Source organism: Drosophila melanogaster, chromosome 3R, assembly GCF_000001215.4.
Source record: "Drosophila melanogaster chromosome 3R".
NCBI classification, from domain to species: Eukaryota; Metazoa; Arthropoda; class Insecta; order Diptera; family Drosophilidae; genus Drosophila; species Drosophila melanogaster.
Genome location: NT_033777.3, coordinates 18,798,381 through 18,819,453, shown reverse-complemented (window position 1 = coordinate 18,819,453; position 21,073 = coordinate 18,798,381). Strand labels below are relative to the sequence as shown.

The following is a 21,073-nucleotide window of genomic DNA, read 5'->3' as shown; positions in this document are numbered from 1 at the left end:
GCTTGTAATGAGGCAAATTGCTTTTTGCTGTCAATTAAAGTAAAGTTTTCGCATTCGGCCGCCTGAGCCCGCCCACATCTAGAGCCAATCAAATTCGTTAAGGTTCCCATATACCCACTCTAGCCGAGGCTATTGCGATAATGCCGGTTGTAAAATGTGCTCTACAACACCGCCTCTAATTTCACGCATACCCATTCTTTTTCAGCGAAGCTCTCTTCTTCCTCATCTTCTTCTTTTTTCCCGCCGGCACACATCCGTTTCCGCCCGCAGCAGTTTCTCCTTCCGCAATCGCGTTCTAGTTTCCAGTGCAAAAACTGACAGCAAATGCGTGTCGTGGCACTAGGAAAAACTATAACTTGTATGCTTAAATACAATAATCGAACTTTTGAAACTGCCACCTTGTTAGAGAAAGATTAATGGTGATTGGAGTTTATTGTGTTTGTATAAATAAAAACAAACAAATTGATATGAATTTTTTCAATCATTGCATAAGAGAATATACATAAAAGATAAACATTCCGTGAGGGTAATACTTTTATTATTTAATTAAAATCCAATAATAATATCTACTTAGGTTGTGAATTATTGCAAAGATAAAATAATAGCTCTTGCAAGAAGTACAGTATTAAATAACCACTAGTACTTTTAGTAAATTTAATTGTCAGAAGTTGTCAGCATTTTCGCGCAGTGTTCAAGTCGCCGTGTGAGCGTGGGTTTGTCGTGTGCATCGTCTCAGAACACGTTTGTAAACATCTTAAATGTGCTTTTAATGGGCAGCTTCCCCGGCAAAAGGCAGGAACAGTCAGACAGGCAGTCGTGCAGATGCTGCCACTCACTACACTTGTTTTGGTCCTGCCACCCAGTGTGGCCAAGCCATCCAGGATCACCACGAAACCCGCCCCTTGACGCCTGCGACAGAGGCACAGTGTCTGCCATTACTTTACCGCCATTGCCGTATTTTAATAACGCTAATTAGTGCTCTAATTAGTTGAAGCCTTAGTTCGTCTTGGGCGGGTGTGTGTGTGTGCGCGCTTGTTTAACGATTTTAAAACACGCAGAGAGCGTTGTGCAATCGCTTAATATTAAGTGCACTGAATATGCAATTGCCAACGAGCAGGCATTGCTCTCGTGCCAAGGAGCGGCGTTTAAAAATTATAAAAAAAATTTAAATTAAATTATGGATGGAATTTCACATAACAAAACGTATGCCCTTCCTGTCTGACTTCCACGCCAACTCTCCACAATTTTCCATTGTTTTCATTCGACAATGGTTGTTGCGTGCATCAAGCGCATTCCGCTACAATGCAAAATGGTTGGCTGCCACGGCGAACGGACCGCGAAATAAAGTTGCAATTAATTAGCCATTAATGAAATTGCACTCACGCACACACTCACATGCGTGGCGTGTGTGTGTGTGGTGCTTGGGTGCCGTAATGAAAACGAATGCTGCCAATACTGATACTATTTGTGGCCGTAAACTTCTGACCGACGAATACAATCATTTTCATTGAGTTCTGGTCGAAGAGGATTTAAAGGATAGCAATCCTTCCACTTAATCAAATTGATATTCCGGCAATTGCCAGTGAAACGGAAACTTTTTAATTATGCTTGATTGACTTGAGCATGCAAGGCAAATCAATATCAATATTGTCTAAGGTCGCCGCAAGGCTTCATTTCAATTTTAATTTCAGGTGTATATTGCGTATACGCACCGTTAGCTGCTCTCCGAAGTTTGTGAACGACAGCGGTCAGTAAAATAGGAATAGCTCTGTATAGCACTATATATTTTAAAACAGATATGTTAATGTGAATCAATTTATATCAAGTGAACTTCATATAGTAGGCATGCTAATCTTAATCATTACAATATTAACATTATTATGTATATTCTTGCAGTTACATCTATTTGGTAAATTTTTCTTTGCTTTACTTTATTATCTTAACCTATGCCGTATATTAAAATGCAATATTGCATATTGCAAGCAATACGCACATGCGTATTTTTTAGTACTTTAAACCATAAATTACAGCCGTCGGCAGAGAAAGCAAACAAGCATTGCAATGGAAATTGCGTGATATGTGGAAAGCTGTTTTGCTTGTTGAGCGCCCGGGCGTTCCTGTAGTTGTACTTGTCGTGTTGTTATCGTTGCTGTCCCTGCTATTGGACTGCGGTCGAGTCACCGCACCACCACCCACCACCCACAACCAAGAACCTATATGGACCCCCTGCAACCCCTGGCCAGCTGCTCCTTCCTCATGTGTTCGACCGCATGGCCAAAGCCCCAATGGCAACTTGTCCATGGCTGCAACAGCGGTTGTTCATTTGTCCGGCTTTTGCCAACGACGAGTGTCATGGTGTTTGTACCACTCAGCAACCAACCAACCAACCCACCCACCATCCCATCCACCTCCTTTCGTGTCCTCCATTGGTTTGTTTGTGTGTCAATAACCATTAAGCGTTAAAATTTGTGAAACATTGTTGTTGCTGTGGGTTTGCTGCTCCTGCTGCATGCTGCCTGCAAAACCAACAAGATTTGTACGCCCGGCACAGCACAGTAATTATTTTTGGCCCAAGCAAAGCTGGCCAGTTGGAAATTTGGCCAGCACAATTCGGCATAAACACGTTTTAGCCTGATTTCGATTTTAGCTACATTACGAGTGCAGACCACTGGCCAGTCGCTTCCGCACGAATATATATCATTTAAAATTTCCAATTGGCTTGCCACTTGCAAAAACAAACATTGGCACATTAGGTTTCCATTCAAAGTGCACTCAGAATTGAGTTATGGCAAAACTAAAACGCCATCTGTATTTCATTTGCCGTATAATAAAGTCAATTTTCAACAATTGCTTAATTTAAAATTAAATATTTATATATTTAAAGTATTCAATATTTAAGGACCCAAGAGAATAATAATATGGATCATTAAAATTTTTAGAAATCATACATTTTTTACGCGTATTTATTTCATTTAAAATTTCTAAAATGTCAAAGCTTAACTTTTTCAGTGTCTATGGCTCTGGCCGGTTAACTGCCCATTTAGGCCCGAAACACGGCTCAGTGGCAGCTTCCATGGCTCCCAATGCGAAAAGACTCGTATTTAATTTACTGTTAAAATTAACGACGCCGTTGGCCGCTCTCGGGGTCGCACTTGTGTACAAGTTTGCGGAGCCCCAAACAAGCATTTGGCAACAATTTGTTACAACTGGCAACTGCAGATGATTAACAATGCATGCGACATTGTGGTTAAAGGCATAATATTAGCATACATTTAGGCCCACACACACACACACACACACACACACACACACGCACTTGTGTACAATTCAATGGAAGGGACAACCGAAAGCCATATGAAAATTAATTTTCTGCTATTTTCCGTAACATACCCTGGGCTTATTGTGCTATTTATGTGCCTGCCATTATGGCAAGACAAAAGCCCGTATTAATTACACAACTCATTTGTTTTTCGTGAGCACCGAAACACACCAATGACACAAAATCAATAGGCAGTCCGGAACAGCTCGCTTATCGCCACTAACCTTCCGACCAATTGGGAATAGAGTCATCAAGGGGGTGGGCCGGGTTGGCTCTTTCGATTTGGCCACACAATGAGCCCGCAACCGGTAATCAAATAAAACGCAAGTCAAATCGTGTTGCATAATTATAGTAATTTAGCGCCAAACATCAATCACAATTTGCGTTTGCCTACAAAAAACAAAAAGGCAAATCCATTAAACGGGTATCGGTGAATTATAAATACCCTTTGGTAAAGAAGTTTTCAAATGTCTTTCGCTTTTTCAAAAGCGTTAAAAACTAAATGATACTTTAAAATTAAACTCAAAATATTAAGCTGTTCGAGTTTATTATGTAAAAAGGATTCTTGTTTTTAATTTATATTTGCTAGCATGGAAGCGAATTAACATTTTTTTATTTTTATTTGATCGAAATCGAACACATGTTTTATAATGTTCGATTGAGGCATTCCTTTTATAAGAGTACGCGAAGTGGAAAGCTAGTCTGAATTGACCGCAGCTGAAAATGCGGAAACAAATTGCCGTGGACTAGGTCAGGCACCTTCAGGAAAACACGCCTCCCCCCGATTTTCCGCCCACACTCTGCGTGTCAACAAGCAATTTCCGCCGCCGACGATTCCATAAAGGCAGCAACAAATCCTTAGTCCTTCTGCATTTTACAACTACTACAGCAGCAACAGTTGCCGAGCTCTTTTGTTGCTATTTTATTTTAACGATAATATTAAGCTGGCGGCTGCTAACGGATAGGCCAGGCTGGCAATCAGCATAAAGTGGTTGCCGTTAAAAATATCAGGCCGCATAATAAAAACGCCGTTTCGCAGCGGATACGAAGGAGAGGAAAATCCTGGAGGGGGCGGAGGGGTTATGGTAAATGTTGTGCCACACGCAGCGATACAGCCAGCGGACGAAATCAAATAATAAAACCATAAAACTCGCCACAACAATTAAAAAGCCTGCAGCATAATTCCGGAAATGTGTTTTTCTACCATTGCGAACGTCGAACATTTTGTTGGCCTTTTTTTTTAGTGGCGCCCCAGCAAATGCATTTGCATGGCTTAGTGAATGACTAGCGGTTCTGAAAAATTGCAATTTAATGAAGCGTGCCGTCTGCCGCAATTAAGCGGCAATAACAAATCGGCACGACCCAAGGCTTAAAAAACACCCTCGAGTCGAAGAGTTTTTGCTGCGGAATTAATTTATTGTATCGCAATGGAAAAAAAAAAGCAGGCCCCCAATAAGAAAATCGAATACATAACGCGGACAATCAGATTAACAAAGCAATACTTTACTAGCACTATAAAGTATGTTCTTTAAATTAAGTTCAGTTACGCCCATAAGTTACTGTATCTTAGTTTTTATATGACCATGATCTATAAGACATAAAATGTATATGTCCCACAGCATAGCTTTTTATGATCCTATAAGTAAGATAGGTATCCTATCAGTATATTTATAATTCTTTTTTACGAGTGTAATTAGTGCTCTGGCATTTCCCCACACTCTTCATTAGTAACATTTTTAATTGTCAAAAAATTGGCTCTGGCTGGACATTGTCGCGGCGTAAATGAGGCGATAGCTGGCCAACTGGACGGATTTGCGGCATTAGCTCTCGTTTGAGTGGCACTCCAGCCTGCGAACGAAAGGAGCCACTTGATTTACGTTTATGGCAAGTGCGGGCAAGCGTTAAGTTGTGAAAATGTGGAAATGCGAAAAGGCAGTCGCAAATGAAGTCAGCTGGCAATGACGACAGCCTGGGAAAGCAAAATGAATGCTCTAATAGAAAATAAGGAATGGCAATGGGCAAATGCCAATGCGAAGTGCAGTCAATTGAAATGCAAGCTTCGGCCAGAGGATGTGGAACTTCCTGACGAGGAGCAGTTTGAAGTCAATGCGAAGACCCTCGTCTCGTCTCGAAAAAAAAAAAAAAAGAAAAACTGCAGCCAGGCAAATTGGCTATGCAAACTCTGTGCAAAATGGCTGCTTCAGCGAGCAGCGACAAACAAGAGGGCAAATCGAGCTGGAATTGGGCTGAGGAAGTGGGGGCCGAATTGGCACGAGATCCCCCCTTCAACTATTGACAACATTGTCAAAGGGGCGGCAACGAGGGCCAAGCAGCGAACATTTCTTTTGGTCAAATTGAAAACTGAGCTCGGTAGTCGTCGCCGCCGCCTGTAGTTGCACTTTAGATTTATTGATTGTCTCAGTGCGTTGCGTTGCAGTGTCCTTGGCGAGTCCGAATGTGTCCTGCAGTCCTTCGCAGTCCTGGCTTATTGCTGTTGAAAAACTTGCACAAGCACCGACAACAATGCTGATGATGACAGCAGCCACTACCAACTCTTTCCACATTTTCTGCTGTCCCACCATTCTACTACTCGTCCTCGGACGAAACGCGCTTTTTTTTCATTTGCAGAGCAAATATACACATATATTTTAAATCGCATTAAAAGGATTTCGCCGAGTAATCCTAGAATGCAATAATTAAATAATTAGGATTTTAAATTGTAATTTTATTTTTTTTCAAAAATAAATGAACTGTTTTTTAGATGAATGAATGAAATGAAACGAACATAAATTAAAACTATTTTCAAGAGCAGTTTGAGCCAGCGCATTGACATTCCGAAGAATCATAGTTTATCGCATTTATTTCTGTTTTTCCGAGTGTTGTCGCTACACACACACACACACACACACTTTGTTTTTCGTACTTTTGTGAGCTTGACTCAACTTTTGTTCTGCGTCCTTCTTTTTCCCTGCTCAAACTTTCTGCAGTGCAATGCGGATTGAAATTCTTTTGTGTTTACAGCGGAATTTCCTCTTTATTTTCTTTCATTACATATTATTTGCGATTGCTGCTGGCAGCTATTGGTGGCCACAAGCCCACGAGGCGTATGATTTACCTTTAAAGCATCGCTCATACGCCACGTTGAACGCAGTACACGAGCGCGACCGAAGCAGAGGAATTTAATATTTTTAATTACGCTCATTTCAGCCTGCTTTTCCATGTTTACATTTCAATAAATTTCCACTCGGTCTACCGTCAACCCTTTCATCATTTTTCACCATCCATTTTGCTGTGAGCTGTTTTTTTTTTATTTCATCCTTTTTTCCAAGGCACTTGTCATCATCAACACTTTTAGCTGTTGCTTTTGCTCAAGCTCCTGCCCGCCTAACGAATTTGGTGGCGCATAATGAGTTTTTGTTTCCGTCAGCTTAAGTTCGCCAATGCAGAGGATGAAGCGGTGGCAACAACAATTGCCATTGCCATTTAATTAAAAATTGCAGAATAATTATTTTTCCTTTTCGCCTCGTTCCCTGTTTTCCTTACTCTGTCTCTGCTTTCGCACGCTACTTCTTCGGGGAGCGCGTGGGAAAACTTTTAAATAAACAAAGGCGCCCTGTGCAATTTGAAAATCTGCAAATTAGCACAAATGCAGCTTGTGGGCGGATTGAGGCGGCATTGAGAGATAGAAAGTCTGCAGGAGGAGCAGGAAGCTCCAAAGGTGCATGGCAATGGGAAATGGGTTAAGGGGAAAAGGAAAGTGGTAAATGGTAAATGGGAAAAGGAAAGGAAAAAGGCTAAAGGGAAATGCAGCAACAAAGTGAAGTTTTCAATTACATTAAATCCGCTGCATAAAGTTATCGTCACGCACAGTTGACAATTTATTTGTTAGCCCACTAGTTTCCAGCTCGGCCAACACGTTCTTGGCCCGCACAAATGTCAGTTTAAGAGCTTTGTTCCAATGCGTTAATAAAATATTCTTCCGCACATTCTACCCGCCGCTCGACTCGACATCATTATCGCAGTGTGCAAAACTTTGGGCCCACTATTTTGCTACAGGTGTTTCCCGAGTGACGTAAACACACGTTTGGCATATGCGCAACTTTTCGGCCTACCAACAAAAGTTTTTCGGCCAACTTTGGCTTTAATGCCAACGAAACGAAACTCATTCCTTTGGCCCACTAAAATTCACGATGGAGGTGAGAGACGGTTCCGCGTGAAGCGCTGACAAATGCTGTCAATATATCAGCCTTAAACCGTAAATGATGAGACCATAAGAGTAGCTTGAACACAGTTGTTTCGATGCAACTGCAGCATACAGTGCAAAGAAACATTTATCCTTCGAGTTTGGATCTAAAGATTTGCCAAATAAAAGCACCCTCATCTATTGTTCCTTTTAGTGTATTCCTTAATATTAGATTATTTAAGAAACTCTGGTACAAACTGTACATGATATGATACAAATTGAGAAATTCGCACCCAGTTTCTCGCAGTGCAGTTAGCGTGCTGCCTGTGCGGCAAGCAATAAGTTGAAAACCGAGACAGCCCGGCTGGCAGCAGCAGCGTCAGCATTCAAGAATCCAGCTTAAGTAGCTGTTGGTGGCTCTACTCATCTGCTCGGATCCTCTGTTGGCGTTCTCCTGCTCGTCTCTACGTGCCACTTGATGTATATTTCGGCAACATTATACCCGGCGCTTAATACTTTATGCTTATTTTGTTGCCACAACCCCGGTTTTAGTAGGTGGCGCGTTGGTCGGATGGGTAGAGGCTATGATATTTATATTCCGCTTTGGCAGCAGGATAAAGTTGTCTAGCTCAGCCTGTTTCGGGTGCAACTTCGCCTTGCGGCTTATGATAAACTGGGCTGCACTTAAGCTGCCTCTGCATAACAGGCCAGCTATCCAGCCAGATATTTGGCTATATGCTGTGTATTTACAGCTGGCTCCTCTTCCCGGCAATTCAATTTGCCTGCCTGCATGTGAGCGTAAGCAGCTTAAAACCTTAAATAAATTTCGTTTGTAGCCACCCGGCTTCTTTCTCCAGATGTACACACTCTGGATATCAAGTACGTAAAGAATTTTTTATAAATTGCTAGTCGATTTCTTAACCGGCTACTGCAATTCCACCAGGGGGAAGCAGCTTAACTTGACCAGCTGATGTCGGGCACAGATATTCGCAGCACAAGGATGCATGCACTGTGAGAAATGGAAACAGCAAGCCAGCAAAATCAACAGATTATGTTGGTGCATTGTAGAGCAAGGGATTCGCTTTAAAGTGTCTCCTTTCCCAGCCTTTGGCATTTTCTCGGCGTGTAGAATTATGCATTTTCCAGGAGCGTTGAATGCGGATTGAGGTGAGCTACAAGCAGTGGCAGTAACAACGGGACAAAAGCTTTTCATTATGCACGCCACTCGCCGGCGAACAACACGAACAGCGACTCAAAAGGGCAAAGCTGCTGGGGCAATTCGTTCGTTCTCCACTCAACCCCTTTCTCCGGCCCCACTACCCCCCCCCCCCTTGCTGTCAAGTGCACTTTTTCGAATGCCTTTCATCAAAACACTTAATTTGCATAATTTTTGTGAAGAGAGTTGGACGGGCAGTAAGTTTGAGACGATTTAATTCCGGCAGCTTTAAAGAACAAAAAAAAAAAAAAAATGGAAAATGCTTTTCCAAGCACGAGAAAATGTGCCGCGAAACGTTTTTCGCCGCCAGGTTGAGGAATCTCCTTTGTGCGGTGCGGGAATCTAATACTTTTACTTCATTTAACGTTATAAAATTTCTTGCTCTTTGCATATTTCACATAAATGCCTTAGGAAAATGGAACCCGGGGCTCAGAATTGCCGACGGAAGCAGCCACAGACAAAAACATTTTCGGCCAGACATAAAAGGCGGAATGCATTTTTCAGTAAATCAGACTAATGCACTTAATGAAACCCCGCTATCAAGCCTGAAAATATGGCCAAAAGCAACAAGCCAGGCTAAAGCGATAGTAAATATCAAAGAAAAGGCGATTCAAAGTCAGAGGATGTTGGGTCGTAAATTTAATCTGGCAGACGATAGTTGAGGTAACTTGGTAAAGTTAATGCTCCTTAAGCTCCAACAAAGGCTACAAGTCAAGTTCAGGGCATTCAATGGGAAAATGAAACTAGTTGATGGCTAAAAGGGCTAAAATTAATTAAGACCACAAAGAACGAAAAATAGTGCAGAGTTCCTTTGGCTGTCGATAAAAGCAAATTTAGCTGCAGAAGCCAATTGAATAAAATGCATTTCAGGTTTGGCATGATAAAGACATTGGGAAATCTTAACCAAATTGCCATTTAAATCTTAAATAAATCACTTTTATTTTTTATTATTGTATATTGCATTTTACAAGAAATCAAAAATTTATTTAATATTTAATTGCTCATAGCTATATTTATTTATCATTTTGCAAGTAAATTGCATTTTACGAAAAATCAAAAATCGTATTGAATTTTTAATGACAGTAATGTTTAGTTACTTTTCTGTAAACTTTCGACACTACACTGGACTTAACCTTTGGCAGTCATTTTCTAAATCCATTTGGCCCATAGCCCGATAATGTCTAACCTTCGTCCTTTTTCGATTTGTTGCAGCTAAGCGAGGACATTGGCTACGTGCTGTACTCGGCACTGGGCTCCTTCTACATACCCAGTTGCATCATGGTCTTTGTGTACATACGAATTTACTTTGCCGCCAAGGCGCGGGCGAGGAGAGGCATTAAAAAGCATCCCCGCAAAACGAACAACGAACAGGTGAGTGGTTGGGGCTATTATTTATGAATTTGACCCATCAAAATGGGCACTTATTTACACACACCTAATGCCTAATGGACTCCACACCTCGGGGCGTCGCAAAATCTCACTTTTGAGCCATTATTGCGGTTGGCCGCAAAATGTGTCAGGCATGGAAATGGGATTTTTACGATTCAATGGACAAATGTAAGTCTTCTAGACGACTGCGGCATATGCGGCGTTTGTGTAATATTCACACACACACACACACCTTTCCGCTTACCCCAAAAAGTAATTGTGCATTACTCCAGGATGCTGCAAATTGAGCACACATGCCTCGCTTCAATTTCCCATCAACAACTTGTGGTAACTACGTGTAGGATTTACCCCCACTTCCCCTTGCCCAAAGCCATCGTGAATTGCAACTTGCCAACGCTGCAATTTTGGCCGCTGCAGCAGTTGCAGTTGGCCACGTTAAGGCAAACGGCCATTATGCAGGCCCATTCAATCCAATGGCATTTGCTGACGCCACACCCGCTCTTAACGGCCTTTGTTGGAAAATAATCGCTGAAAATTTAATCGAAACTCCGCCCCAAAATCAACTGATTGAGTGAAAAGTCTCTAATGATCGTCAATTAGGTAGCGCAACGACTGCCAATGCAGTGCAATTTGCATTTTCAATTAACTATATGAGCAATATACACTGACAGAAAGAGAAGGGTGTGTGCTGGTTATACATTCACGACTGGACAGTGCCGGCAACATCAGCGACACGTCTCGACCATTTTGTGCAAACAAATGCTAGAGTCCAAGCGAGCGGCCCAAACGAGCGATTAACAAACAGGAAAGGGGTTGCATTTTCCGTGGCGATGAGGGGTGGAGGGGGTGGGATGGGTGGAAAAACAAGCAGAGACAGCGGCAGCAGAGGAAAAACCGAAATCAGGAAGAACAGAGGGAGATGACCGCACATATGCTGACAACGCGATTTGCCTTGAGCATTGTTTCTGCACCCATTTTACACAGGGTACTTACTACATGGGAACTAAAGTTAAGATTACAAAGGAAAACATTTAATAAGGTCTATTTTAAATGTGCATCAGAGCTACTAGTTCATTAGTGCATATTTGAATATTAGAATACTACCTAAAATACATTTTTAATGCTATTATGTTATACATTCTGTTGTTTGATCTTTAATTTTACAAACTACATTATAAATAACTATATTATACTTTTTATGATAATTACTTTTAACTAAACAATTCATTATTCTGCTTAAAATTCAAGGGTATTCCCACTCTCGATCTTCGAATTCTTCTATTTTATTTTCATTTTCGTTGGGGCGCCCCGTGTCTGTGTTAATTGCCCCGGGTAATTGTTGCTGCCTCTCGAGCATTGAATATGCACTTCCCCGGCAGTGCCCCCTCCATTTTGGCCACGATCCGGCATCCACATCCCTATCCCGCATCCCCATCTCCAACCAAAAGCAACAGCCCCATCTCCATGTTTGTGTAATCCGCGCGCTCGGACGCGTTTCCCTGCCGCCTGTTGGCTTAAACAGGATTTTCGAAATGGAAAACTTCTGTAGCAAGTGTTTGGCCATCTGTCCCTGTTCTCGACTCGCCTGCCGCTGCACTTGTGCGGATCTGCAACCTAATTTGCAATGCCCGAGCATGTGAGACAGTTAATCACACAGAATCACTTTGAAAACTATGAACCGTGCCAGCAACAACAGGTCTGGCCAACTAAAAATATTTTGCCAGCACTTTATGATCTCTAAATCAATATCAGTGTGGGAGGACCGGAAGCAATAGAACAGATATTCTTAAGTCTTAAGTTCTTAAGTAGCTTGTACAGCTCTTTAAATTTGTAAAATAATATAACTTATAATATTAGTTAATTGGAAAATGATACAATCAGTACATAATTAGCTGAAACCATTTTAGGATGTTTATGTTAATCAAGACAGTTTAGGATCTTTGTAATATCTAAGAGTATTTTATTACTAAAGATTTTCCATAAAATCTATGTGCCCAAAGTATTCTATTGCACCTCGTGACCTTTTACCGCATTAATGTTGCTTTTTCATTTTCAGGTAACGAGCTTCACCACCGCCAAGAAAGGAACAATACCGATGCCCTCCTCGAGCGGCGTGTCCGCTTTGCAGCTGCACCAGCAGCGCCAAATAGCCACCATCGAGACACCACCGAACAGCGCCAGCCTACCGATGCAGATACCCACGGTGACCATGGACCTGGCCTCCGACATATCCACCTCGGAGGCGGGGGAACTGGAGGCGGTGGCCGCCCAAACGGTGCTTGCCTATGCAAATCCCAATGGTGCGGGCACGAATTCGGTCACCGTGGTGAGCAGCGGGAACGGGGGCCCTGGGGCGTCGGGTGTTCCACCCAGCTCGCCGAAGGAGACGCTTCAGGTGAGCACGATAGCCACCGGTCGGGTGGGTCTCAATGTGCCCGTGCCACCGTCCATGGGCAGCAATAGTTCCATCAATGTGCTGAACAACAACAACGGTACCGTGGCGATGGATGGAGGTGCCACCGCCGCCGGCGGGGGAAATGGTAGTGCTGTAGCGACGCCTGGTGGACTGCAGCAAACGGGCGGTAATGAGCTGCGCGTCTCTCCGATCGCCGGACGGTGTCGAGCCCTATCCGTGGGCGTGGACACGGACATGGTGAGTGAATTCGATCCATCCAGCAGCGATTCGGGCGTGGTCAGTCGCTGTGCCGTGGTCAAGCCGCTCAAGTTTCGCCTTTGCCAGCCGATCTTCGGGCGCAAGTCGAGTAACCAGCAGCGGCGCAACGAGGCCAAAGCGGCGGCCAAGAATCAACAGTCCAGTGGAGTGGCCAGCAAAAATCAGCAGCAGCAGCAGCAGCAACAGCAGCAGCAGGTAGTAAAGTCGGAACTGGAGCCGGCCATACCGAAGACACCGAAGCCCAGGGATCCGGAGAAGGAGAAGCGACGAATTGCGCGAAAGAAGGAGAAGCGGGCCACCCTAATTCTGGGCCTGATCATGGGCAGCTTCATCGCCTGCTGGCTGCCCTTCTTCTTCCTGTACATCCTGGTGCCGGCATGTAGCAGCCATTGCAACATACCGGAATCGGCGTTCGCCGTCGCCTTCTGGCTGGGCTACATGAATTCGGCGCTCAATCCGGCCATCTATACCATCTTCAACAAGGACTTCCGACGCGCCTTCCGGCGCATCCTGTTCAAGTGATGTTTGGCCTATGTGTGCTGTTACAGGTGCGTTTACGCCAGCATCGAGAAGGCAACCGAACGTGCCATGGGCAGCACACCAATGGGCTATGGTCATGGCATGTATCAGCACTACAGGCGTTAGATTTGCTTCGTTTTGGCAGTGCCATAGGTCTCTACAAAAAACATATCCTATTCCAATTCCCCATCCCAGAACTGCAAAGCTATTGATATATTTATATATATGCACATATCCCATATTATCCATTGGATTATTTCATATAATGCCTCAAGTTCAATACAGTTCAAATGGTTTTCTTTAAAGGTTTTTAGCAACATAATTTTTCTACAAGTTCCAAAAGATAAAATATTTTAAAATAAGCTTCTTGTTTCAGCTATCGATAATATCGACTAACCGAATAATCCATAGTTTTGCAGCTCTATCCACTCCCATAATTTTTTTCTTTGAATAAAAAAAAAGTAACGAACATTGTAGCTCATTTCAAAAGCAATGAACGGCTGTGAATTTGATGGAATCTCTCAATTTCAATTTACGCATTTTGGTTTCATTTCGTTTCATTTCGTTTGGATTCTCGAGCACCCTTGAACCCAGAGACCCCAATCCCGGAGGCCCCATAACCCCCATGGCCCACAGAACTCCCAGACCAACCGAACGAACTTACCGCAACCCACACACTTTTCACACTCGACGAGCTCATAGAAATGCATGAGCTGAGCAAACAAGAATTTGAGCTGGGCAAACATCTATTATGCTCCCTGAATGGATGTGTCCGCCAGCGACGTCTATGGCCATTCAACTTAAAATAATTTCGCACAATTTCCATTTGCGGCTGCATTGCCAATGACAAATATCAGTGCAGACTGCAAATGTTTCGAAAGTCGGACTCAGGTAGTCCCAGATCCACATTGTTCCATGCTGGCTTTCAAAATGCAGGTCAACAAGTGTGAACGCTGAAGTCGAGCGATGGCAACAAATTAATTTAATTTATTTTTAATATTTTGGCAGCCGCTTATCCAATGCTTCGACGACGAAAATCTTGGAGTTAGGCTGCAGTTGGCCGGGGGCCAAATCAATAATTCCTTGTGCACACAAATGTAACTGAAATCCAGCACAATGGCCGCACAATTTGTTGTAACAAAGTGAGCACACACAGCTATGGAAATAGAAAAACAGAAACCAAAACAGCGACAGATTCCACAAGGCAGGCGCAGTTTTATTCATTCACTCAAAGATGTTTCACTCGGCGACACAGAAAGTGGGAGCCCAAAAAAATAATCCAAATGTATGGGAACCAATGCCTAATGGGCACAGACAGATGCAAACGCAAATGGTTGGATTCTACACTCAAAGAAAGCAGGGCATTGTTTTATTTTTGAAATCATTCCGATCAAACATATAGGATAAACTTGTAAATTTTCTGATATTACTTTCATATCCTTAGATACATATAATTCAACTTTATAAAAGGAATTTCGCATAACCATTTCAGATGGTTTATTTGGAAATCTAGAACATTTACCTTTCAGTGTACCTCATTCCATGGCACCATTTTCTCCACCATTTCCCACTTTAGTTTTTGGCTATGCATCAGCAAATGCATGCGCCCGGCCGAGTGGAATAGACAGCCCGTCACCCAGTCAGGCAGTCAGTCAGTCAGTCAGCCATTCAGTCCGTCCGTCATTCAACCATTCAGTCAGTCGAACGGACAGACAGTCGTCACTGGAACGCTACAATGACACCGAGTTAGACGGAAAGATGGTGACAGAGGAGCATCCAGGATGAGAAGGGGGCGGACCGACTGACAGACTCTGTTTTTGGCATGTGGCCCAGAATGGCTCTCCATTTCGTTTGGCTGGTTGGGCTTGTTTTGCTGGGCAAAGCCAACGAAAAAAAAAAAAATGGCAAGGAAATACTATATATAGTATGTGGCACGACCCAGAGAATCCACACAAAACACGGAGGAGCGCCAGTCTCCCAGTCTATGCATAAATTTTACGTACAATTTATTTTACTTCCTGTGTGTGCTGGCTGGCCTGGCCATCACCTTTTTTGACACTTTGTGGCAAGATGCAACAATATCTGCGAGGCACTTGTAACCATTATCGGCTAGATTGTAATCTGCATAGAGCAAGCTACTATCTTCAATATAACAAATAAAATCACCTTGTCCTATGGGCCGCCCAAAAAATTTATGGCAGCTCTTAGCAGCGCTGGAACTTTCAACACATGTCGGCATAGTCGAAGATTGATCTGATTTATAGCTATGGGCAATAGCCTAAGTGCTTGTGGTTGCCGAAGACCTCTTAAAATTGTTTAAGAACGCATAAATAATGCGACCGAGATCGGCCATGAATGCGCCTTGGTGCCACCAAGTGTTACATTTGAATAAATGGAAAATGGAAAATGGAAAATGGAAATCGACGAGAGAACTTTGATGGTGTTGAAAGACAAACAGCAAAGGCTTTTGGTGCCTGCATTTTTTATGGATCACGCAGCATTCTGCTGAACGTTTTGGCATTGTCAGCAATGTGTGTACAACAACTGCACTCAAATGACAATTTGAACAACGACAGAAAGTCCAACAATAACACCAACAACAACAACAACAACAAGCTAAATGGCAGGACCAAAAAAAAAAAGGACCGTCGTGCACAAAGCGAAATCGAAAACAATTGAAATCGACAGCAAGGGTAAATTCATGTGCGGGTGGTGCAAGAAGTCTGGTGCAGCAAGGGTGGTGCAGCAGGTGCTGCAGAAGGCACATTAAAATGCGCGACTACACGGCAAAAAAGCATTAATAAAACAAAACGCATTTTGCAGTAAGCGCATCCATACAAATCATAGCAAATCTCTCTAACATAACAATTCAAAATATCCTCAAAATAGATATATTTGCAGATTCCAAGGATAGATTATGCGAATCTTATTGAAAAATCTGCTCTAACATTCTAAGAATTTTTATTCAGTGTTAGTTAGTTCGATTTTATTATATTCCCGCATTGTTTTCAGTGTAAGCGCACATACATCCTATACGCACGCAGCACTTAACTGCACTTAGGTGCGACAGCCAGATGAGTGTCGAACGGCATTCCACGGATGGCATTGTTTTGCCAGGCGCACTGAAAGTCATTTTCACTTAAAGCCGGCGTAAAAAGCTGGCAGGCATTTTAGACCACGCTGCGTATACGCAACGCCATCCATTGTTTCACCTTTTTTTTTTTTGGTAAAAACCGCTTTTGCCTGCTTTACTAACGACTGAGGAGCATTAATAAAATTGCAATTAACGTCACAATTAGCAATCACCATAAATTAAATGCTCGACAACAATTGAGAAATTGAACACAACAAAGTAGCCAAAACAAAGAAAAAAAACAAACAAGAGGCAGAGAAAAAATGTGATGAAAAAACATTTTAAATAATTCAGTGCTATTTAAATTAATTTCCATAATTGAATTATGGGATTCGGAATGCAAATTTTTTGCTTTGTTTGCCTTAATTGTTTTCAGTCAACATGGGAGTGGTCCGAAAGCGAGTAAATAACAAAATTAATAATGACATAAAAACATTTTAGATTACTGTTGTGTCGTATTGTCTCTTATTTTTTGTTTTGTAAATTTTAATTCCGGACGCCGTAGGCCGCAAACCCGCTCGTGAAATTTAATTATTTATTGCGCAAAATGCGTAATCTAGAATTTGCATTTCTGTCAACATCTATTTCGGCGCCAAGCATTATATGCCATAAGCCAATTTAATGCCTGATTAACTTGCCAAATTGCACAGGTATTTATAGAAAATCGGATTGACAGCGAAATTCACTTTAAATGCATTTTTGTTTGCGGTTGCGAAATTTTCCAACTATTTCGCCGATATTGGTAAATATTTGGCTGCATTTTTTGTGCGAATTACTATCGCTCATGCAGACAAATGTTTATTTATGCGTTACTATTGCCCAGACGCGCCACTCATAATTACAAGCTCTTTCAGAGCTCTAGCAAATAAATTACACTATAAAACAATGTGTATAAAAGCATCAAAGCCATCAATAAAACGGCGTTCATTATCGTTTACGATCCACCCACATGATAAACACGTGAAAAGTGCACACGCAGAGAACTGCATTGTTGCCGGGAATCGCATGAACGCATTTGTGGCGACGGAATTTTTGGATATAGCCGTATATACTTTTGGAGCAATTATCATGGCTATTAGGCAGCAGGAGCATGAATCATCGAAATGACGCTCGCTGGCCTGCATATTAATTAGTGGAGTATAAAGGCCATAAATGTAAAACTCATAACGACAAATGTTTGGACCATAAATATGCACTTAGGTATTTATGCGCATTGACAGCATGAATATTTATGAGCCACTGACGACGACGACGACGACGACAGCGGACATTAAAATGCGCACCCTCCCCCGTTGATTAATTGGAAAAGTTAAGTCGGTTATGCTGGTTCGCTTCGGTTCAACGGGTCGTATGCTTGATGCTTCTTACCTCCCCATTTTGCAGGTCTGAAAATGCCGCCCAAAACTAAGCAAATCCAATGCCTGTGTTCAGGTTTAGAGACGAGAAGATAAGAGATAGGAAACGCCATGCGACCATGTAAGTTCAAGTTTTGAGGCTTGTCTTTCAAAATCAAATAAAAAAAAAAATTAAGAAAATACAATGACTGAAATGTTAAATGAAATTATTTCATTGCAAAAACCAAACAAATCGCATGTAACTTAAACGTATTTCAATATTTAATCTTAAACTTTTTGCTAATTGTAAACTAGACACAAATATTTATATACATATAAATATTAAATATAAACAGATCTATATATATATATATATATATATTAAAGTTGAATTTTGAAATTAGATAAACGCAGCCGGCGGATATTCGAATAGTTCAGATATATTTAGCATAATTTATAGTTGCCGATAAATGGAAACGTTTACTCATTTAATTAAATCGTACGGCATATGCATAGCAAAATTTTAACTCATTATAACTCATACGTGTCTGTTCCACTAGTTGTGCGTAGATCAAATATGAGCAAACATAAAATACCACCAGATTACGATACCAAAAACCATAACTATACTTCACGGAACCGAAAACACATTGTACAACAATCTGTGAGTATGCAAATGTATATCAAATCAAGCGGTTAAAAATCAAATTTCGCAAACTGGCGAAATTAATGAACATAAATTAAAAAAAAAAAAAAACTACCTACATTTTAAGCGGAAGTCTTCCACTACAATTACGCTCTAACCACGTGCATTCTATTTGTATTTGTTCCCTCGTTTTACCGACTTCAACTTCTGTTTCCGGGCAGACTATGTAACTAAATGTGTGTATATCGAATAGGTGTATGTATTTGAAAAGGTTTCTTCCCCAAACAAAAAAAAAAATAATAATAAAAATAAAATAAACAAACTAAGCAACATCGGAAACATGAAACTAGCAAAAATCCAATTGTTAAGCAAATGGAAAGCATAAGCCATAAATTTACATTAATAGAAAAATGCTGCACAAATTTGCATGTTAGTTTCGTTAGTTAGTTTACTTCCATGTAAGTTACGATTAATAAACTGTAGTTAACAAAGGTAAAAAAAATACACAAAAATGTGCTACGAATAAGTAGAAACTATGTTTAAATGCCAGACATGGTCGTTGTTGCTTTTATTTCCATCTGTTATAGAGGAGCGAGTTCTCGTTTCGTTTTATTTATACATTTTTGTAGTGTCCACATAGCTAACAACGAAGTAACATGGTGCTATGAGCTACGATCCTCCTCCTCGGTTCATCGTGCATCGCATCTCATCTCTTAGCCATTTAGTCCAGTCAGTCAGTCAGGGTGGTCAAAACGTTAAAATCTGAGCCCCTTTTAACGTCTTGGTTGCATTTAGAGCAGCACCACCCAAAAACTAAAGCCCAACAAACATTATACACTCATTCACAACACTCGCCCACAAAGGAGAACTTAAATCAAAATTGAAAGTTAGTTAAGGAAATTAAGAGCATTTGAAACCAACCTACTTAGCTGCTAAGCATTGTAAATACCTATTACTTACGCCGTGTTATAGTTCAACTTACTAAATATAATACGATTACGATAATTGAAATGTAAATTGAGCAACACAAATTGCAAATTGAAGCCACCAAAGAATTGAATTTTCGCATGTAAGTCGAACAAGTAAACTAAAAAGTATTTAATTAAACCAAAGCTAAGACTAAGTGTAGACCGAGTAAAAACCCCCCTTTCTTACCCTCACCAAAAAAAAAAAAAAAAAACAACAACAAGCAACAATAGTCGAAAACTTTTAGCATTTAGGCAATCATATATCATAGTTGAACTTAACTAAAGAAATGGCAATTCATCCCAAAAACTATGTGTACATTTTCTGAGAATAGCCAAACGACAAAACACCAAGAACTAAGACGCATTTAAAATCATTAAGTTTCATTGTTTTTCTACCACCACACCAGTTGAGTTTGAGCAAACGTATGTAACATTTACCCATTGTATGGGGGACACGTTGTTTTCCTAAGATCTTGTAGCCTAAGTGAAACTTATAATATAGAGCATACGATACATAATGACTACGAGAACTAAATTAAAACTATTAGCTAAGCGAATACATATGTCCAGTAGAAAGGACAATAAAGATTTAATTGAAATTATATAGTACGATTACAATTACCACTAAATGGCCGACGAGAAATATCTCCCGAGGCTCCAAACTCGAACTCATCAAAACCAAGCTAAAGCTAAACAAACAAAATACTAAAAAGAAACCTTTTAAAAATTACTCTCGTTAAGCGAATCACAAAAAACACAAAAAAAAAAAACAGTGCGCTGAGGCAGAAATCATAAATGAATAATAAAAACCGAAAGTATTCTTAAATTCTTTAAATGCATTTGTCGAATTATTTGTTGTCGCCATGCACTCCGCATGCCGGCAAATATTTGGGAATCTCAAGTGGCATCGCAGTGAAGAAATGAGTGAAAATCCTCAATAAATTCAGCAAAGTTCATTTGGGGCGTTTTAAATGGCATCTTAATTTCCTGTATGCGCAGACGCCGCCACGAAAAAAGGACCGGCATTTCGGCTCCTCAGCGTATTGATTTTCTCCAGCAGCCTTGACATTGCCGTGCTGTCAAAGTCAGTCATTAAAAATGCAGTCGAACAAAGGGCGAGATAGCTACCAAATATAGCACACTTTTGGGCGAAGGCGTTAAATGGTAAGTATATTACAAATGCACAGCACACCTTTGGGCGCATGTACAATTTTATTCCATCACTTTATGGGTAGAAAACAATCAAAATGCTTCGGTGAATAAAGGTTTAAGACTGTGAGCCTTTGAAAAATATTAAATATAAACGTTAACTAACCTTTAAGTTTCACTTTTAATCCTTAAAGAATGTATACACAATTCTATTATATTTTGTGTATTTTATTCAATGATCGATTTTATTTATGTATGTTACAGACAGAAAACACGCAACATGCCTCTACTTATAGTAAAATACTAAGAATAGATAAGGCAATGACAGATAACTTTAAATTGATTGAAAATTATGAATCCATAAATCATCTGAAGAAATTAGCACGTTTTTAGACTGAATCACACATCTTTTTCAAGTCTAATGCATTCGCAGAAAGAACAAAATTGATACTTGTGCGTACAAAGTTTAACTAGCTAAATGGAAATCCCGAACCGGACACAATTATCACACTTTGTTGACTCAATCTCGGGGCGATTCATTAA

General features: G+C 41.0%; 1 protein-coding gene across 3 annotated transcripts in view; it reads left to right on the top strand.

The window, feature by feature from the left end:
* Octalpha2R (alpha2-adrenergic-like octopamine receptor) overlaps positions 1-20,174 on the top strand; it is a 49,945-nt gene extending 29,771 nt beyond the window's left edge. For 2 of the 3 annotated variants that reach the window (NM_142497.5, NM_001275786.2), the window contains exons 2-3: positions 9,931-10,089; positions 12,164-20,174. In NM_142497.5, the coding sequence (NP_650754.2) occupies positions 9,931-10,089; positions 12,164-13,303 (1,299 nt within the window). In that variant the 3' untranslated portion in view covers positions 13,304-20,174. The remainder of the gene's footprint in view (positions 1-9,930; positions 10,090-12,163) is intronic. The other variant, NM_001275785.2, reaches the window with a different exon arrangement.
* The last annotated feature ends 899 nt before the right edge of the window (positions 20,175-21,073 follow it).